At 43.0% G+C, this 15454-nt stretch overlaps 1 protein-coding gene across 3 annotated transcripts in view; it reads right to left on the reverse strand.

Moving 5' to 3' along the window:
• EFL1 (elongation factor like GTPase 1) overlaps positions 1–15454 on the reverse strand; it is a 135766-nt gene that overhangs the window by 15169 nt on the left and 105143 nt on the right. For all 3 annotated transcript variants that reach the window (XM_032391841.1, XM_032391840.1, XM_032391839.1), the window contains one exon: positions 3318–4300. In XM_032391841.1, the coding sequence (XP_032247732.1) occupies positions 3318–4300 (983 nt within the window). The remainder of the gene's footprint in view (positions 1–3317; positions 4301–15454) is intronic.

Raw genomic sequence — 15454 nt, forward strand, 5'->3', positions numbered from 1 at the left:
AACAATTCCAGACCATATCGAAACACAGTTTCTTCGTAAGGTGGAGGGTGTGCAGCCAGCTAGGTCGCAGAAATGATTAAGAAGGCCGGCCAGTGGCCATGGACCAGAGGCCGTGCACTAACCAACCCACACACACAGGTGCCACGTGGTGGGGTCAGAGGCCCAGCACCGTGGACTGTGCACCAGGAGCAGGCCAGGCAAAGACTGACTTTGCTCCTAAGAGAGAAGAGGACAAATAACCCTGATGATCGAGATCTGTAGCTCTTCCTACAAATGCCAGAACGGAGTGGGACGGCCAGGTGGAGAGAGCCAGGATGGAGAGAAAAGGACAGGATCACAGTGATATTTCGAGGGACTGTCCTAGGGCTGCCTGGTCACGTGCAGGGTCCTGGTGGTGATTTCCTAAAGGAAATGGGAAAGCGGGCACGGAGCACTGACTCAACAGGGATGACTCAACAGTCTGCCTGGAGTGTCGGGCTGATAAATGCCAACAGCTGATCCTGGCTTCATGTGGTACGTGGGAAATTTATCTTCTCAGAAAGCAAAGGACAAATGCCACTCCCAACGATAATGCAGGAGAGCCGGCAATTTGGGGAGGAGATGTGGGTTCCCATTACTCTCCCAGGAGGGCAGTGAGGGAAGGACAGGCACAGATGTACGGGGACCCCGGACTTTCCGAAGGATCATTTCAACCACATAAAGGAGAAGAAACAGAACAAGTTTTGGGATAACAAACTCTAAGATAAAACTCCTTTCAGGAGTAAGAAGAGTCTGAAATAACAACCACAAATGGTCCCAATGAGAGAAAAAGGAGGAGAGATCCTCCCCGTCCCCAAAATACAACAGTAGCTCCAAAATAAACCTGTTCGGTCAAGCAGGGTATACTGCTGCGTCCTCATTCTGTTTTAATAGGACACGCACAGTGGGCGGAAGAAGAAAAGGTGCATAGGAGGGCGTCCGAGGCGTTAAGCTGAGCCTGCCAAAATAAAAGGGCCAACTAACGACACCGGAAAGGGTCTTCTCCATTAGTTTCCAAGCAAGGATGAGACATGCCCACGATATGGAGAAACGTGTGCAGTGTCAATACAGAAGAGCTGGAAGGCAGGGCTTCCTAGTACGTGTGTCCTGCACTGTCCTCAGTGAGGAGAACGGGGGACAGCCTGTGGCAGGGGGAATGAACACAGGAGAACACTCGAGTTCCAGAGAGCGAAGAAGCTGATGAGCAGGTAGCTGGCCTCCTACACAGGGTCCGTCTCTGGGGCCGGAGTCTGTATCTCACGGTCCTTAAGAAACTTGTCCTTTTGAGAAATTATGGATAATCTCTGCCAACAAATGAACTTCTGGGGGGATCAAAACTCTGGATTCTAGAAACTGCAGACTCTGAAGCCATATGCTAACTTCCTGCAGAGTTTTAAGAAAATACTAAAGATTTGTACATATTTATTAAAGTATGATTTAGGCCTTTGGAAATGCGTGGACTTTCTAACACAACATCTTATCAACCTATACTTACTTCATCTATATGGTTGGTACCTTGATCATCAGGGGAAATCTACAGATATGAAGGAGCTTAACTTCATCAAAACATTCAATTCACTGCTTACAGAGTTTCAGTTCTCAGCAGACAAGAAAAGACACATAAAAAAATGAAAAAAGAATCAGTGTGTTAAGATTGTGGTACTGGGACTTCTTTTTCTTGGCATTAAAAAAACAAACAAACAAAAAAACCTTCCTGTACTATTGTGTTTCTCTATAAAACCTAAGGGAAACAAGGAATTGTATAGATCCAGTTTACTCGTGTATAAATCAGGAGTTCATGGGACTACGTAATTTCTATGGTCTAGTCAATCACCAAAATTTGGATTCTGCTTTCTGGGGATGAAGCGGGAAGACATAACTTACTTTAAAAAAGAAATGATGTTGATCCTGACTCCCCGTGAGTCAGTGACAGGATGCAATTGCTGCTTGAAGTGGGATGCTGAGCAAGTAAAGTATGCCCTAGAGGATGGCAACGGAACAGCGGAAGGGCACCGACGATCCCATCATGAAAACACAGCCGACGGCTCTAGAGGGTTTTCTGCGGGACGTACACTAGAGAACAAACGTGCTCCTCAGGCACGTGATGTGCCACAGCTTGTAGGAGGGACGGATGGGGGCACACGTGGCTGGAAACTAGCAGGAGACAAGACATTTGCCCAAGAGAGGCAAGACGCCGCCTCGTCATGCACAGGCTGTGAGCTGCCCATCAACAGAGGTATTCGGGTTGAGGTGGCATCTGTCAGGCTCTTCTTCATGGTTCCCTGATTCTAACTCCACCTCTGCCTTCATGAATATGGAAGTTCTTGGGGAAAGTGGAGAACATCTAGGAATGGTCCTGATTGGTTTCCTCAAACTAATCTATGCGTTCCCTGAGCTGCGAATGCTGTGCTGCATCCAAACAAGGCTGAGACACACTGCACTAGAGGTCACCCCCGCAGATGTTGTTGTAGCACACAAGGCTCTGAGCGGTCCCGCATCACCACGTCCGTGTGGCTGCTCAGCCCAGCTATTTCCCTGAAACGCTGCCGCGGACGCTCCGTCCCTATCCTAGGAGCCTTGCTGTGGAGGCAGGCCTGAATTTCTTTTGGGAAAAAAAACCCCAACAGTTTAGATATCTGCTTTTAGGAATAAATCAGCAAAAGAACCTTACTACTTCCTTCTTACAGGTGAAGAAAAGAAGTCTCAGTGAGAAGGACTATCTGTCAAAAGTCAAAACAGCTACTAAATGCCAGGGCTCCAAGTCTCTAGGGATCCCAGAGGATCTCCTTCTGGAGAGAGAAAAATCAAAGTAGGATTTGCTGTAACGGTCAGTGATGAATAAAGCCCCCAATAATCTTCTTCTGCAGGGACCCAGAATTTACAGAAGCCCTTTTGTGTTAGGTGTGTAAGAATGTCACCGTCCTCTTTGATCATTTCCAGAAAGGCTCTAGTTACCCAGACCGATACGGTTACTCACTTGAGAAAGAGAATGCCGCACAGGTTTGGGTGGTAACACGTATGGGTAGTTTATACCTCATTTGCCAGACCTCTCATTACAGAAAAGAGCCTATTTGCTGCAAATCAAAAGATCTTTGGTAATCAAGTTTCGTCCCACCACCATCCCCCCTCCCCGTCATGATTTTAATATTTAAGGTGCCTGGCTTTCAAAGATCTGAGTTCTTTAGTAAACTAGCTGATGACGTAGCTTCTGTAAAAAAATATTAAGTGCGTTTGAGTTTTCTGACCTCAGAGCCCTCACTGTCCCCCCTGGCATTTCTCACTGTCCTCGCCCTTCTTACCAAGAACATCACCGGTGGCCATGACGTCACATGTGTACATGGCTGCCATCAGACGCTGAGGTTTCACCTGCAGGGCGTAGCGACATGCCTCCTTCATGGTGGCGATGAGCTGTCCTGAGAAGGGTCCGTAGCAGTCAGTGAGCGAAGACTCTCCTTTCTGCGAAGTCTTCTTCTCCAAGGGCTCAGAGCCGCCGTCTCGGAGCCCCGGGTTTTCGCCTCCACCGGAACAGGCTTCCTCTTCCCCTTGGCTGTCCTGCACCACATCCCTTTGCTCTTCATTGTGTTTATCACTTGCCCCTTGTTCCTCAAATTTACTTAGGTACCATTTTTCCAAAACAAAACAGACACCCATGAGAGGCTCCTCACACATGGGGCCAGAGAGGGTTGCTAGCTGGAAACCACTCACGATGCTGTTGCCCAAATCTCGGTATCTACTGGCCTCTTTTGAAGCTTTGATGGCTGGGCCTGTCCATACTGAGTTCTGGAAGTCTTCGCTTTTATTAACTAATATGTTGGGCCCGCATTTTCTTGGGCCAAATGACCAGATTTGGTCAACAGTGTTCCTCCATTTTCTCCCTGTTAGGTATTGCTCTAGTTTTCCTTTGAATTCGCAAATTTTCTCTTGGGTCTTCTGGTGGATCATCTGAGTATGTCTGCCCTCATTCAAAGAGGATGTCAACTGCTCCATAGAACGAATCAAATCACTATTTTCTTCCAGAAGCTGTGTGACTTCTTCCGGAAGGGGCATGGCTCGAACACTGAGTGTGGCAAGCTTATTGGGGGTTGTTATGGTGATGAGCCCATCAGAGTCAACTTGGATTCCTTCAGGGATTTTACTCTGATCTTCTTTTGTTTGGTGGATAACTGCAACTTTTTGTTGTTTGCCTATTTCTTCATTGACCATGTCGACTTTTGGGGGTTTTGTGATTGTTTCTCTGAATGGAATAATGGGTTCAGAAACACTGATTTGAATCTTTGCAAACCTACAGACAAATGCAAGAGAAATAACAAGGTTATAATAAACGGCATCAAAATTCCCATATAGAAATGTCACACAATGGAGATTCTACAAAAACACAGAAACATAAAAGTGATTTTTCTAGGAAAGATCAGTACTGTAAATTATATCAGAATTCAAAGACCACTTTCATTTTGGATTGAAAGGACCACCTCTAATAGGAACATACCTTCAGGGAGTTCTTTGCACAAATACGAATTTCACTGCTTTGTTCACGCTCAAAAAATAAATAAATAAACCATCTATTTAGATAAAAGTGTTTTGAGTGGAAAGTAAGTATTTTAATAAGATCTGACATATGAATTCTTTAAAATACTATTTGCCAACTTAAGAACCTAGAGAAGACAAGCTCCATGATTATAACAAAGAATCAAGAACTTCAGGACACCTAGTCAAGTGCTGACAATGTATTTGGCTTCAATAATGAGGCTCACGGCGAGGCTAGGATGATGCAGGAGTGTGTCTGAGCAACACTTTCCAAAAGAACTTCCTGTGGTGATGGAGATGTTCTGTATGCACTGTGATTGCTGGGCACCTGAAATGTGGCTAGTATAATGGGGAAGCTTTAATTATTTAATTAAATTTAAACAGGCACACATAGCAACTGAGCATGTGATATGTGGCTGGTGTGGCTCAGGAACTGAAGTTTTAATTTTACTTAACTTTAATGTGAAATAGCCACACGTGGCCCGTGGCTACTGTATACGGATTTTGAACCTCGGTCCAGTACCACGTTCAGAAAGCCCCTTTTCCACATGTTATCAGGTTTAGTTTCTTTTTTTTTTTAGAAAAAAAATTTTTAAGATTTTATTTATTTATTTGAGAGAGAGAGAGAGAGAGAGAGTAGGGGGAGGAGCACAGGGAGAGGGACAAGCAGACTCCATACTGAGCACAATGTGGGGCTTGATCCAATGACACAGAGATCATGACCTGAACCGAAACCAAGAGTCGGACGCTTAACCAACTGAGCCACCCAGGTGCCCCTCAGGTTTAGTCTCATGCTGCATTTTCTTCCTAATGAATTATGAGTTCACAGAGGGCAGATTTGAGGAAATTGGTGTGGACCGATTGTGATGACAAGGAAACCATGCAATCTTTCTCTTATTTTCTGTCTAGTTCACTCCCAGGTAATACCAAGGCTCTGGTCTGCTCCATGTCTGCCATTTGCAGTGGGGATGGACACATGTCTGAATGGACATACAAGTATGTGTGTGTGTTCACATGTACACTTTATATGAGATCTTGGGACAGTGGAACAATGCTTTTTTGTTACTCAGTAAGGGAACCAAATATTAAAAGTTTTTGAAATGTTTACATTTGATTCTAGATTTGTTCTGGTTTCTGTAGAACATTCTGTGGATCTGGACAGGTATTTGGTTTATCTGATTTTATTCTTTTTGATTAAATTTGAAAACTCAGTAACTAGATGGTTTTCTAAAAAATAGCATGTTACTAAAATTGGTAAAATTGAACCTAATTGATTTTAGAATATGGCACCTGAACAGACCATAATGTGTGGAAGAAAATAACATGAATAAACATTATTTCCAAGAAAGGTTTCAGTTTTGCCAGTAAGTGTGTTCACTTTCAAAGATTAGTGTCTCTGAATGCTGTTTCGGTTCACTGCTATTATTGTTACAGAATATACAAGATGGATGTTTTCCTGATGTTGTATTAATTTAAAATATACTCTGTGAGGGGTGCCTGAGTGGCTCAGTCAGTTAAGCAGCTGGCTCTTGATTTTGACTCAGGTCAGGATCTTAGGGTCGTGGGATCAAGCCCCGTGTTGGGCTTTGCATTAATAGTGGAGCCTGCTTGGGATTCTCTTTCTCCCTCTCTCTAAAAAAAAAAAATTTTTTAAATATAAAACAAATATATGCTTTGTGAAATAGGTGATGGGGATTAAGAATACACTTACCATGATGAGCACTGGGTAATGTATAGAACTGCTGAACTACTATATTGTACACCGGAAACTAATAGAACACTGCGTATTAATTATGCTGGAATTAAAAAAAAACTTAATAAAAAAAGCACTACTTTGTTCAGGGTATTGTGACTACTCACAAAAGTGATCGCTGAAGTCATCATCAAATGCATTCGGTGCCCACTATGTGCACTGGGACGTGCCCTACACATTTTTATGTATTACAAATAGTAACAAAATATACTTTAATACCTGAACTTGACAAAGACAGCACACACAGATAAACCTGCAGTTCAATCTTACTTAAGAATTCAGATATAAAATCTAAAATTACAATGAGAAAAAAAGGATGTATGTGTATTTTTTCTTTTTACTAGTCACTTACTATGTATGAGACACTGTGCTAAGTGTTCTACACGCATTATATCTTTAGTATTATCCTCATTTTCTAGAGGAGAAAACCAGGTAAGAAAGATTAAGTCACACCCCCAAAGTCACAGAGCTCGTCAGCGGGGAAGCCAGGACTCAAATTTAGGTCTGACCTCAGAATCCATTCTTCTTCCGGTTATGCTATACTGAAAAATTAAACAGCACATCAAAGGAATACTTCACTGCGACACTAAGTAGCTTTTATTGCGGGGTATAAAAATTTATTTGTATTAAGAGATCTGTTAAAATAATATAGCACATTAAAAATGTCAAATAAAGTAATCCATCTATGTAACCATCTGTAAAACCGCTTAGCATTCAATAAAATTTAATACCCTTTCCTGATTTTTAAAAAAGGAAAGCATTTAGAAATCTCAGAAATAGGAAAATATTTTTAAATTATCATTATTTTGAGAAAATATGCTCATATTCTTAGAACACTCAAGAAAATCACCTGCTGAGCTACTGAAACGATGAGTGAATACATCTATGACATTGGCCCCCTTCCCTCGTATTGTAAGGTAAAAAGGGCTGTGCGTCTTACCAGCCCTTCAGCTTTCTGAGGGTCCCAAGAAGTTCCCTACAATAACCATTTACAAGATGAATGAAAACCACTCCACGCCATGGAAGTGGGAGTGTGCACATGACCGTCATGCCTGCAAAGCACCTCGGGACCGAAGGCTCTTCAAATCCCGGGAATGCAGAGCCTGCCATTACTTCCAGAGAATGCAGGAGGCTCAGACTCCCCCAGCAACCTCCCGTGGCTTCCTGCCATCCCTGAGCACCAGCACCGGGAGATCCTGCTGTCTCTGACCAGCCCTTCCATCCGTGAGATCTGGACATGAAGAACCCTGGCAGTCTCTCTGGCCGGGACGCGACAGGCCGTCTCCTACCTCCCGTTCCTGCACGTAAGGTGGTCCTGAACGTGTGTGAGAGTTGGAAAGGAAGCTTACAGGTTAGAAGGCAGGTTCTGTCCCACGAGAGCTAAAAAAAAACTCTAGAATTTCTAGAATTCTCTTCATGTAGGTATAATTGTAAAATTTCATAGGATAGGTGACAAAACAAAAATCAACTGACCCGTGACTGCCCACACAGTGAACACCCACGAAAGCAGCCGCTCCAGTCAACACTACGAGCCCTCAGGAGGACCGTCAGGCCTTCCCCCGAGCCCACCCTGACTTTGACTGTAGTCCTTTCTTTAAAAGTCTTTTCATCCCCTGAACCTGTACCCCCTGCAGGCGACAGCTCAGTCTGGTCTGCTTTTGTACTGTATATAGCAACCCCATCAAACCTTGTTTCTTCAGTTGGGTTCTTTGGCTCAGTATTACGTTGTGAGATTTCTCCATGTTCGAATAGCTAGCTTGTTCACTGAGGTTACTCTACAGAATTGCATGGTAAGACTATACCATAATTTATTTATTTATCCACTATACTCTTTGAGTTGTTTCCAGTTTGGGGCTATTAATGTCTGTTGCTATGAATATTCATGGCGCACACTTGTTAAGCTTTGTGTTAAGTATCTTTAGACTAGAAACGGGAGTAGATGTGCCAAGCCACAGGAAGTACCTACCCCCTACCTGAGTAGGTAGCATGGAATTGTATTCCAAAGGAGTTGCACCAATTCCCATTCTCACTAGTTATGTAGGTGAATTCCTACTGCCTATCTCTGCCACCATCTGATACTGTCACTTTTAAGTTTCAACCACTCTGGTGGATACACAGAGGTATCTCACTTTGGTTTTACTTTCCTTTCATTAACTAATAAGTTGAATATCTTTGCATATATTTATTAGTTTTAGGCTGCTGTTATGTAAAGCACCTGTTCAAATCTTCGTTCCATTTTCTAGGATTGTTGGCTCTCATTACTTGTAGGAATTCTTTATATATTGGAGCTTTAAGTCCTTTGTTTATTATACGTTTTACAAATGTGCTCTCTGACCCCATGGCTTGCCTTCTTACTCTTCACAGTGTCTTCCAATGATTAAACTTGACTCTGTCATTCATGCTTTTAACACCCTATTTAAGAAGCTTTGCCCTATCCCGAGGTCTCAAAGGTATTCTCCTCTATTATCTTCTAGGTACTTTATGATTTTTGCCCTCCACACTTTACAATGCACCTGGAATAAATCGCTGAGTTCAGGATGAGGTAGAGGCTTTCCAGACAGAGGTCCGAGCTGCCAGAACCAACTGCGGAGAGGCCGGTCCTCCCCACTGTTCCGCTGCCCCCCTTTATTTTTTTTTTTAAGATTTTATTTATTTATTCATGAGAGACAGAGAGAGAGAGGCACAGGCAGGCTCTGTGTGGAGCAGGGAGCCCGATGCGGGACTCGATCCCAGGACCCTGGGATCATGACCTGAGCTGAAGGCAGACACCTAACCGACTGAGCCACCCAGGCGCCCCGTGTCCCTCACATCTGTGCTCTCTGCACGAGTCCACTCATCCGTCTATCCTTATGTCAACAGCACATAGCAGACTCCTGTAGCGTTAAAACAGGTTTTGATTTCCAGTGGAGTAAGAACTTCCACCTTGTTCTACTTTCTGAACGGGCTTTGGTCATTACTGGCCCTTTGCATTTCCACACAAATTTGTCAAGCTCTGCAAACATATAGTTAACAGGATTTTGACTGGGACTGCTCTGAATGTATAACCACTTTGGGAAAAGCTGACATCATTTTAATATTAAATTTTTAAAGCCATACACAACACAACCTTCTTCTGTGTTTTATAGTTTTTGCACAGAGGGCGTATAAATAGTACATTTTATTCCTGGATATTTGATATTTTTGTTACTGTAAATGGTCACCTTAAAATAATTTTCATTTTACGTTTATTAATGGTATAAGGAAATGCAATCCATTTTGCATATTAATCTTGAATAGAGCAACCCTGCTGAATTTACTTACTAGTCTTAACAGTTTCCATAGATTCTTCTGGATTATTAGTACACAATCATATCATATGCAAAAGGTGATGGTTTTAATCTTTCCTTTCCGATTCCCATATCCTTTATTTTTTATTCTTTATAATGCTACCCAAGACCAATACTACAACGTTCCACAGAACCTGTAACAGGGGGCACCCTTGTCTTATTTCTCATCGTAAAAGAAAGCTTTCAAAAATTTCACCCAGTGAGTACGTTTGCTATAGTTATTCTGAAGATACTCTGTATCAGTTTAAGGAAATTCCTTTCTAGTCCTAGTTTGCTAAGAGTTTTGATCATGCATGAATATTGGATTTTATTAAACGCTTTTCCTTTGTCCATTGAGATGATTTCTCTCCTTTTCCTGTTAATCCGGTAAAGGTACATTGATACATTTTTTAATTTTTTTAATTTTTATTTTATTTTATTGAATTATGTTAGTCACCATACATTATTAGTTTTTGATGTAGTGATCCACGATTCACTGTTTGCGTATAACACCCAGTGCTCCATGCAGTACGTGCCCTCCTTAATACCCAACACTGGGCTAACCCTTCCTCCCACCCCCCTCCCCTCTAAAACCCTCAGTTTGCTTCTCAGAGTCCATAGTCTCTCATGGTTCGTCTCCCCCACCGATTTCCCTCCCTTCAGTTTTCCCTTCCTTCTCCTAATGATATATTTTTTTAAATACAGATTTTGTATATTTATCTGAGAGAGAGAGAGAGCATGAGCATGGGGAGGGGCAGAGAGAGAAGCAGACTCCCTGCTGAGCAGGGAGCCCAACACAGGACTCGACCCCAGGACTCTGGGATCATGACTCAAGCCAAAGGCAGACACTTAACCAACTGAACCACCCAGGTGCCCCTTGATTTTTTTAAATTTTATTCCAATTTTGAATTCTTTTGATAATTATAGGACTACCAGGCTTTCTATTTTTTCATTGGTCAGATTTTTTAGGACTTTGTCCATTTGCTTTAAAATTTACTGGTATGAAACTGCTCATGATACTCTCTTATGTTTCTTGGCCCAGGACAAGCTACCTAGCACCCAATTCATTAAGGTGCCCTGAACTCCAACATGCCATCAGGGGACTTGAAGATGCAATGTCTTTTGTCAACACCAGCTGACGCAGCTCACTCAGGGTCCCCGTATAGCACATAACATACCACCACTGCCTGACTGGGTCCTGATGGACCTGTCCACTATCCTCTCCCACACTTGCTCCAGCGGACTTCCCAGCTAATTATCCATTCAGGTGGAAGAGAGGATTCCTCCCTACGTGGGCTCCAGGTTTCCTCTCTGACGTGGGACAGAGAACAGTGTGCTTGAACGTGAGGTCATTTCTCTACTGCACCAGGCCACAATGCAAAGGAAATTATTTTTGTTTTGTGTTGAAGGGGAAGGTGTCCTCACTTTTAGAAACTAGAATTTTTAGGAAAAGCAAATAACAAGGACTTCAGAATTCATCAACTATCTTATTAAAGCAGTATATATTTTTTGAAAAGCAAATAGATTTTTGCTTTTATTAGCCTCATTCAATGTAAGTCTAAATTATTTTCAGATATTTGGATAAGGTATTTTCTAAAAAGGTTCACACAGAGTAGTTTCCAAAATAAACTGATTTATTAAAATATTTTAATGCCACATTAAGGGCATGTTTCTAAAAAACTAATTTCTTTTATTATGAACTATAGTTTTTTTCTCCTGAGATAAAAAAGTACCCATAATGAAAGCCATGAGAAAAAATTAAAAGACTAAACAAAGATACAAATAAGCAGTAATCAATTAAAATCAATTTTAGGTTTATGGGAAAACATTATTTGAAATGTAATCCTAAGTGCCAAAAAGCATCTTTTTAAAGAGGAGTTAATGGCCTGAGAAATGTAAGGTTATTTAACATGGATTTTAATTGGCAGCAGAGTGTGAAAAGAGAAAATAATTTAGTTCAAAGACCCCAAAAACGAACACAGTATTTCAATGGTTTTTAAAAAATCCTCGAGAGCGGTTATTATCTTAAAATATACCTTAAAATTTATCCAATTAGCATTATTCTCTAACCAATATTGTAACCTTCAGAAATTGTAAGAAATAGTATCAAACATTGAGGAAACGGAAGATCTGCCTTCCAGTTTTGTACTAATCATGGCTATAAAAACATTTAAAGGAGGAACAAGCCACAACATCATTTTAGGCTGAAGAACAGAGCTGAGAAAACTCCCCCTCTGGCAGGAGCTTCTACAACATCCCCAAGGATGGCGCCACAGGGCACCTGTTCTCATGCTATTCCATTATGAGCAGTAGTGGGAGGATGGTGGCGGGAGGACTGTAACATGAGTACTGCAGTGGGAGGACTGTAGCATGAGGACTGTGCGGGAGGACTATGGCACAAGCTCTGTGGTGGGAGGACTGCAGCGGGAGGACTGTGGTGGGAGGATTGCGACACAAGTACTGCGGCACAAGTACTGCAGCGGGAGGACTGCGGCACAAGTACTGCAGTGGGAGGACTGCAGCACAAGTACTGTGGCGGGAGGACTGTGGCGGGAGGACTGCGGCACGAGGACTGCGGCAGGAGGACTGTGGCGGAGCATGATGGCAGCAGTATGACCGCAGTAGTAAGAGCTGGTCGTACCAGTACCAACGTGACTGGCTTGTCATAAGGATTAAATGAGACAGTGTTTAACACAGTGACTGGCATGTAATAATAATTATGTTGATTATTTATAACAGTCCCCCAAGGGGGCTGAGCAAGATGGCGGAGGAGCAGGAAACCTGGTTTCGTCTCCTCTCAGGAATTCAGCTGGATGGGGATCAAACCAATCTGAACACCTACAAACGCAAGAGGAGATCGAAGAAAAGAATAGCAGCAACTCTCTGAACAGAAAAGCGACCACTTTCTGGAAGGCAGGATGTGCGGAGAAGTGAATCCGAGGCGATATTCGGGAGGATAGACGGCAGGGGAGGGGCCTCCGTCGGCCGCTTCTGGCAAGTGATAGAGCCGCGGAGCACAAAATCGGAACTTTTAGAAGTCTGCTCCACTGAGGGACGTCACTCTGGTGGCTAAGCTGGAGGTGGAACCCTCACGGGACAGTGTGATCTCAGGACCCTCGGGGTCACAGAAAGACTGGGGGTGCCTGAGTGCGGAAGAGCTCCCAGGGATCGGAGCGGGGAAGCCGGCTGCAGAGACGGAGCCCAGGCGCGGGCTCTCAGCTTGGGGTTGTCATAGACCGTGATCCGCGGCACAGTAGGGCCACTGCTCCTCCAGCAGGGACCCAACAAGCGGCAGATCCGGGGAGACTCCCCTTCCTCCCCCGGGAGGAGCGGCGCGGGAGCGCACCGCGGGGATCTGCGGGGTTTGGAAACTCCACCCGGGGTCAGGTGCCAGAGAGAGAAACACGCGGTCACAGGCTGGGTGAGCACGGAGTGCGGCCGGAGACCGGGGAGACGGGAGTGACTGACTGTTTTTCTCTGGGGGCACACTGAGGAGCGGGACCCCGAGTTCTCGGCTCCCCCGGGGCGGAGATTGGGAGGCTGCCATTTTCACTCTCAGCCTCCAAAGCTGTACGGAAAGCTTGCAGGGAACAACAGCTCCCGAGAGCAAACCCGAGCAGATGACTTAGCCCGGACCGGCAAGGGCGGGGCAATTCCGCCTCCGGCAAAGACATTTGGGAACCACGGAAACAGGCCCCTCCCCCAGAAGATCAGCGAGAACAGCCAGCCAAGACCAGGTTTACCGATCAATGAGAACGGCAGAACTCCAGCGCTAGGGGAATACTGCACAGAGAATTCATGGTTTTTTGGGGCGCCTGGGTGGCTCAGTAGGTTGAGCGTCTGCCTTCAGCTCGGGTCATGATCCCAGGGACCTGGGATCAAGCCCCGCATCAGGCTCCCTGCTCGGCGGGGGGCCTGCTTCTCCCTCTACCACTCCCCCTGCTTGTGTTCCCTCTCTCGCTGTCTCTCTCTCTGTGTCAAATAAATATTAAAAAAAAAAAGAGAATTCATGGCTTTTTCCCATGATTCTTTAGTCTTTCAAAGTTATTTTTTTTTAACTGTCTTTTTTTTTTTGAATTTTTCTTTTTCCCTTTTTCAGCCAACATCTTATCAGTCCCTTTTTAAAAAAAACATTTTTATTTTTCATTTTTATTTTTCATTTTTAGAGTCATATTCTATCCCTTCATAGTAGTTACCCGTATTTTTGGCATATATATATATAAGTTGTTCTCTCTTTAAAATTTTGAGATAGTTTCTTCTAACAGATCAAAATATACCCTAAATCTCTATTGTATGGTCTTTTTCTACTCCCCTGCCTGATCACATTCTCTCCCTTTTTTCTTTTTTTTTTTAAATCCTCTTCTTCCTTTTCTCAAACAACTTATCAATTCCTTTTATAAAATTTTTTATAATTTCCATCTTTACAGTCATATTCCATCCCTTCATCATATCAACCCTTATTTTTGTACATATGTAAGTTTTTCTTTCTTTAAAATTTTGGGAGGCACTTTCTTCTAACAGACCAAATACACCCAAAATCTAGCGTGTGGCACTCATCTATATACCAGCCTGATCATATTTGATCACATTCTGTTTTTTTTGGTTTTGTTCTGTTTTTGTTTGTTTTTATCTTTAACTTTTTCTTTTCCTTCTTTTTTTCTTTTTCTTTTTTCTCTCTTTCCCTTTCTTTTCCCACTGCTTCAGGTCTTTTCTGATTTGTTTAGAGTATATTTTCTGGGAACGTTGTTACCCTGTTAGCATTTTGTTCTCTCATTCATCTATTCTCCTCTGGACAAAATGACAAGACGGAAAAAATCACCTCAACAAAAAGAACAAGAGGTAGTACCGACTGCCAGGGACCTACTCAATACGGACATTAGTACGATGTCAGATCTAGAGTTCAGAATCATCACTTTAAAGATACTAGCTGGGCTTGAAAAAAGCATGGAAGTTATTAGAGAAACCCTTTCTGGAGAAGTAAAAGAACTAAAATCTAACCAAGTAGAAATCAAAAAGGCTATTAATGAGGTGCAATCAAATATGGGGGCGCTAACTACTAGGATAAATGAGGCAGAAGAGAGAATCAGTGATATAAAAGACCAAATGATAGAAAATAAAGAAGCTGAGAAAAAGAGAGATCAACAACTACTGGATCACGAGGGCAGAATTCGAGAGATAAATGATACCATAAGACGAAACAACATTAGAATAATTGGGATCCCAGAAGAAGAAGAAAGAGAGAGAGGGGCAGAAGGTATAAGGGAGCAAATTATAGCAGAGAACTTCCCTAATTTGGGGAAGGAAACAGGCATCAAAATCCAGGAAGTACAGAGAACCCCTCTCAAAATCAATAAAAATAGCTCAACACCCCGACATCTAATAGTAAAACTTACGAGTCTCAGAGACAAAGAGAAAATCCTGAAAGCAGCTCGGGAGAAGAGATATGTAAGCTACAATGGTAGAAACATTAGATTGGCAACAGACCTATCCACAGAGACCTGGCAGTCCAGAAAGGACTGGCAGGATATATTCAGAGCACTAAATGAGAAAAATATGCAGCCAAGAATACTATATCCAGCTAGGCTGTCACTGAAAATAGAAGGAGATAAAAAGCTTCCAGGACAAACAAACACTAAAGGAATTTGCAAACACGAAACCAGCCCTACAAGAAATCTTGAAAGGGGTCCTCTAAGCAAAGAGAGAGCCTAAAAGCAACATAGACCAGAAAGGAACACAGACAATAGACAGTAACAGTCACCTTACAGGCAATACAATGGCACTAAATTCCTATCTTTCAATAGTTACCCTGAATGTAAATGGGCTAAATGCCCCAATCAAAAGACACAGGCTGTCA

Source organism: Phoca vitulina, unplaced genomic scaffold (assembly GCF_004348235.1).
Source record: "Phoca vitulina isolate PV1807 unplaced genomic scaffold, GSC_HSeal_1.0 scaffold65, whole genome shotgun sequence".
In the NCBI taxonomy this organism is placed as follows: Eukaryota; Metazoa; Chordata; class Mammalia; order Carnivora; family Phocidae; genus Phoca; species Phoca vitulina.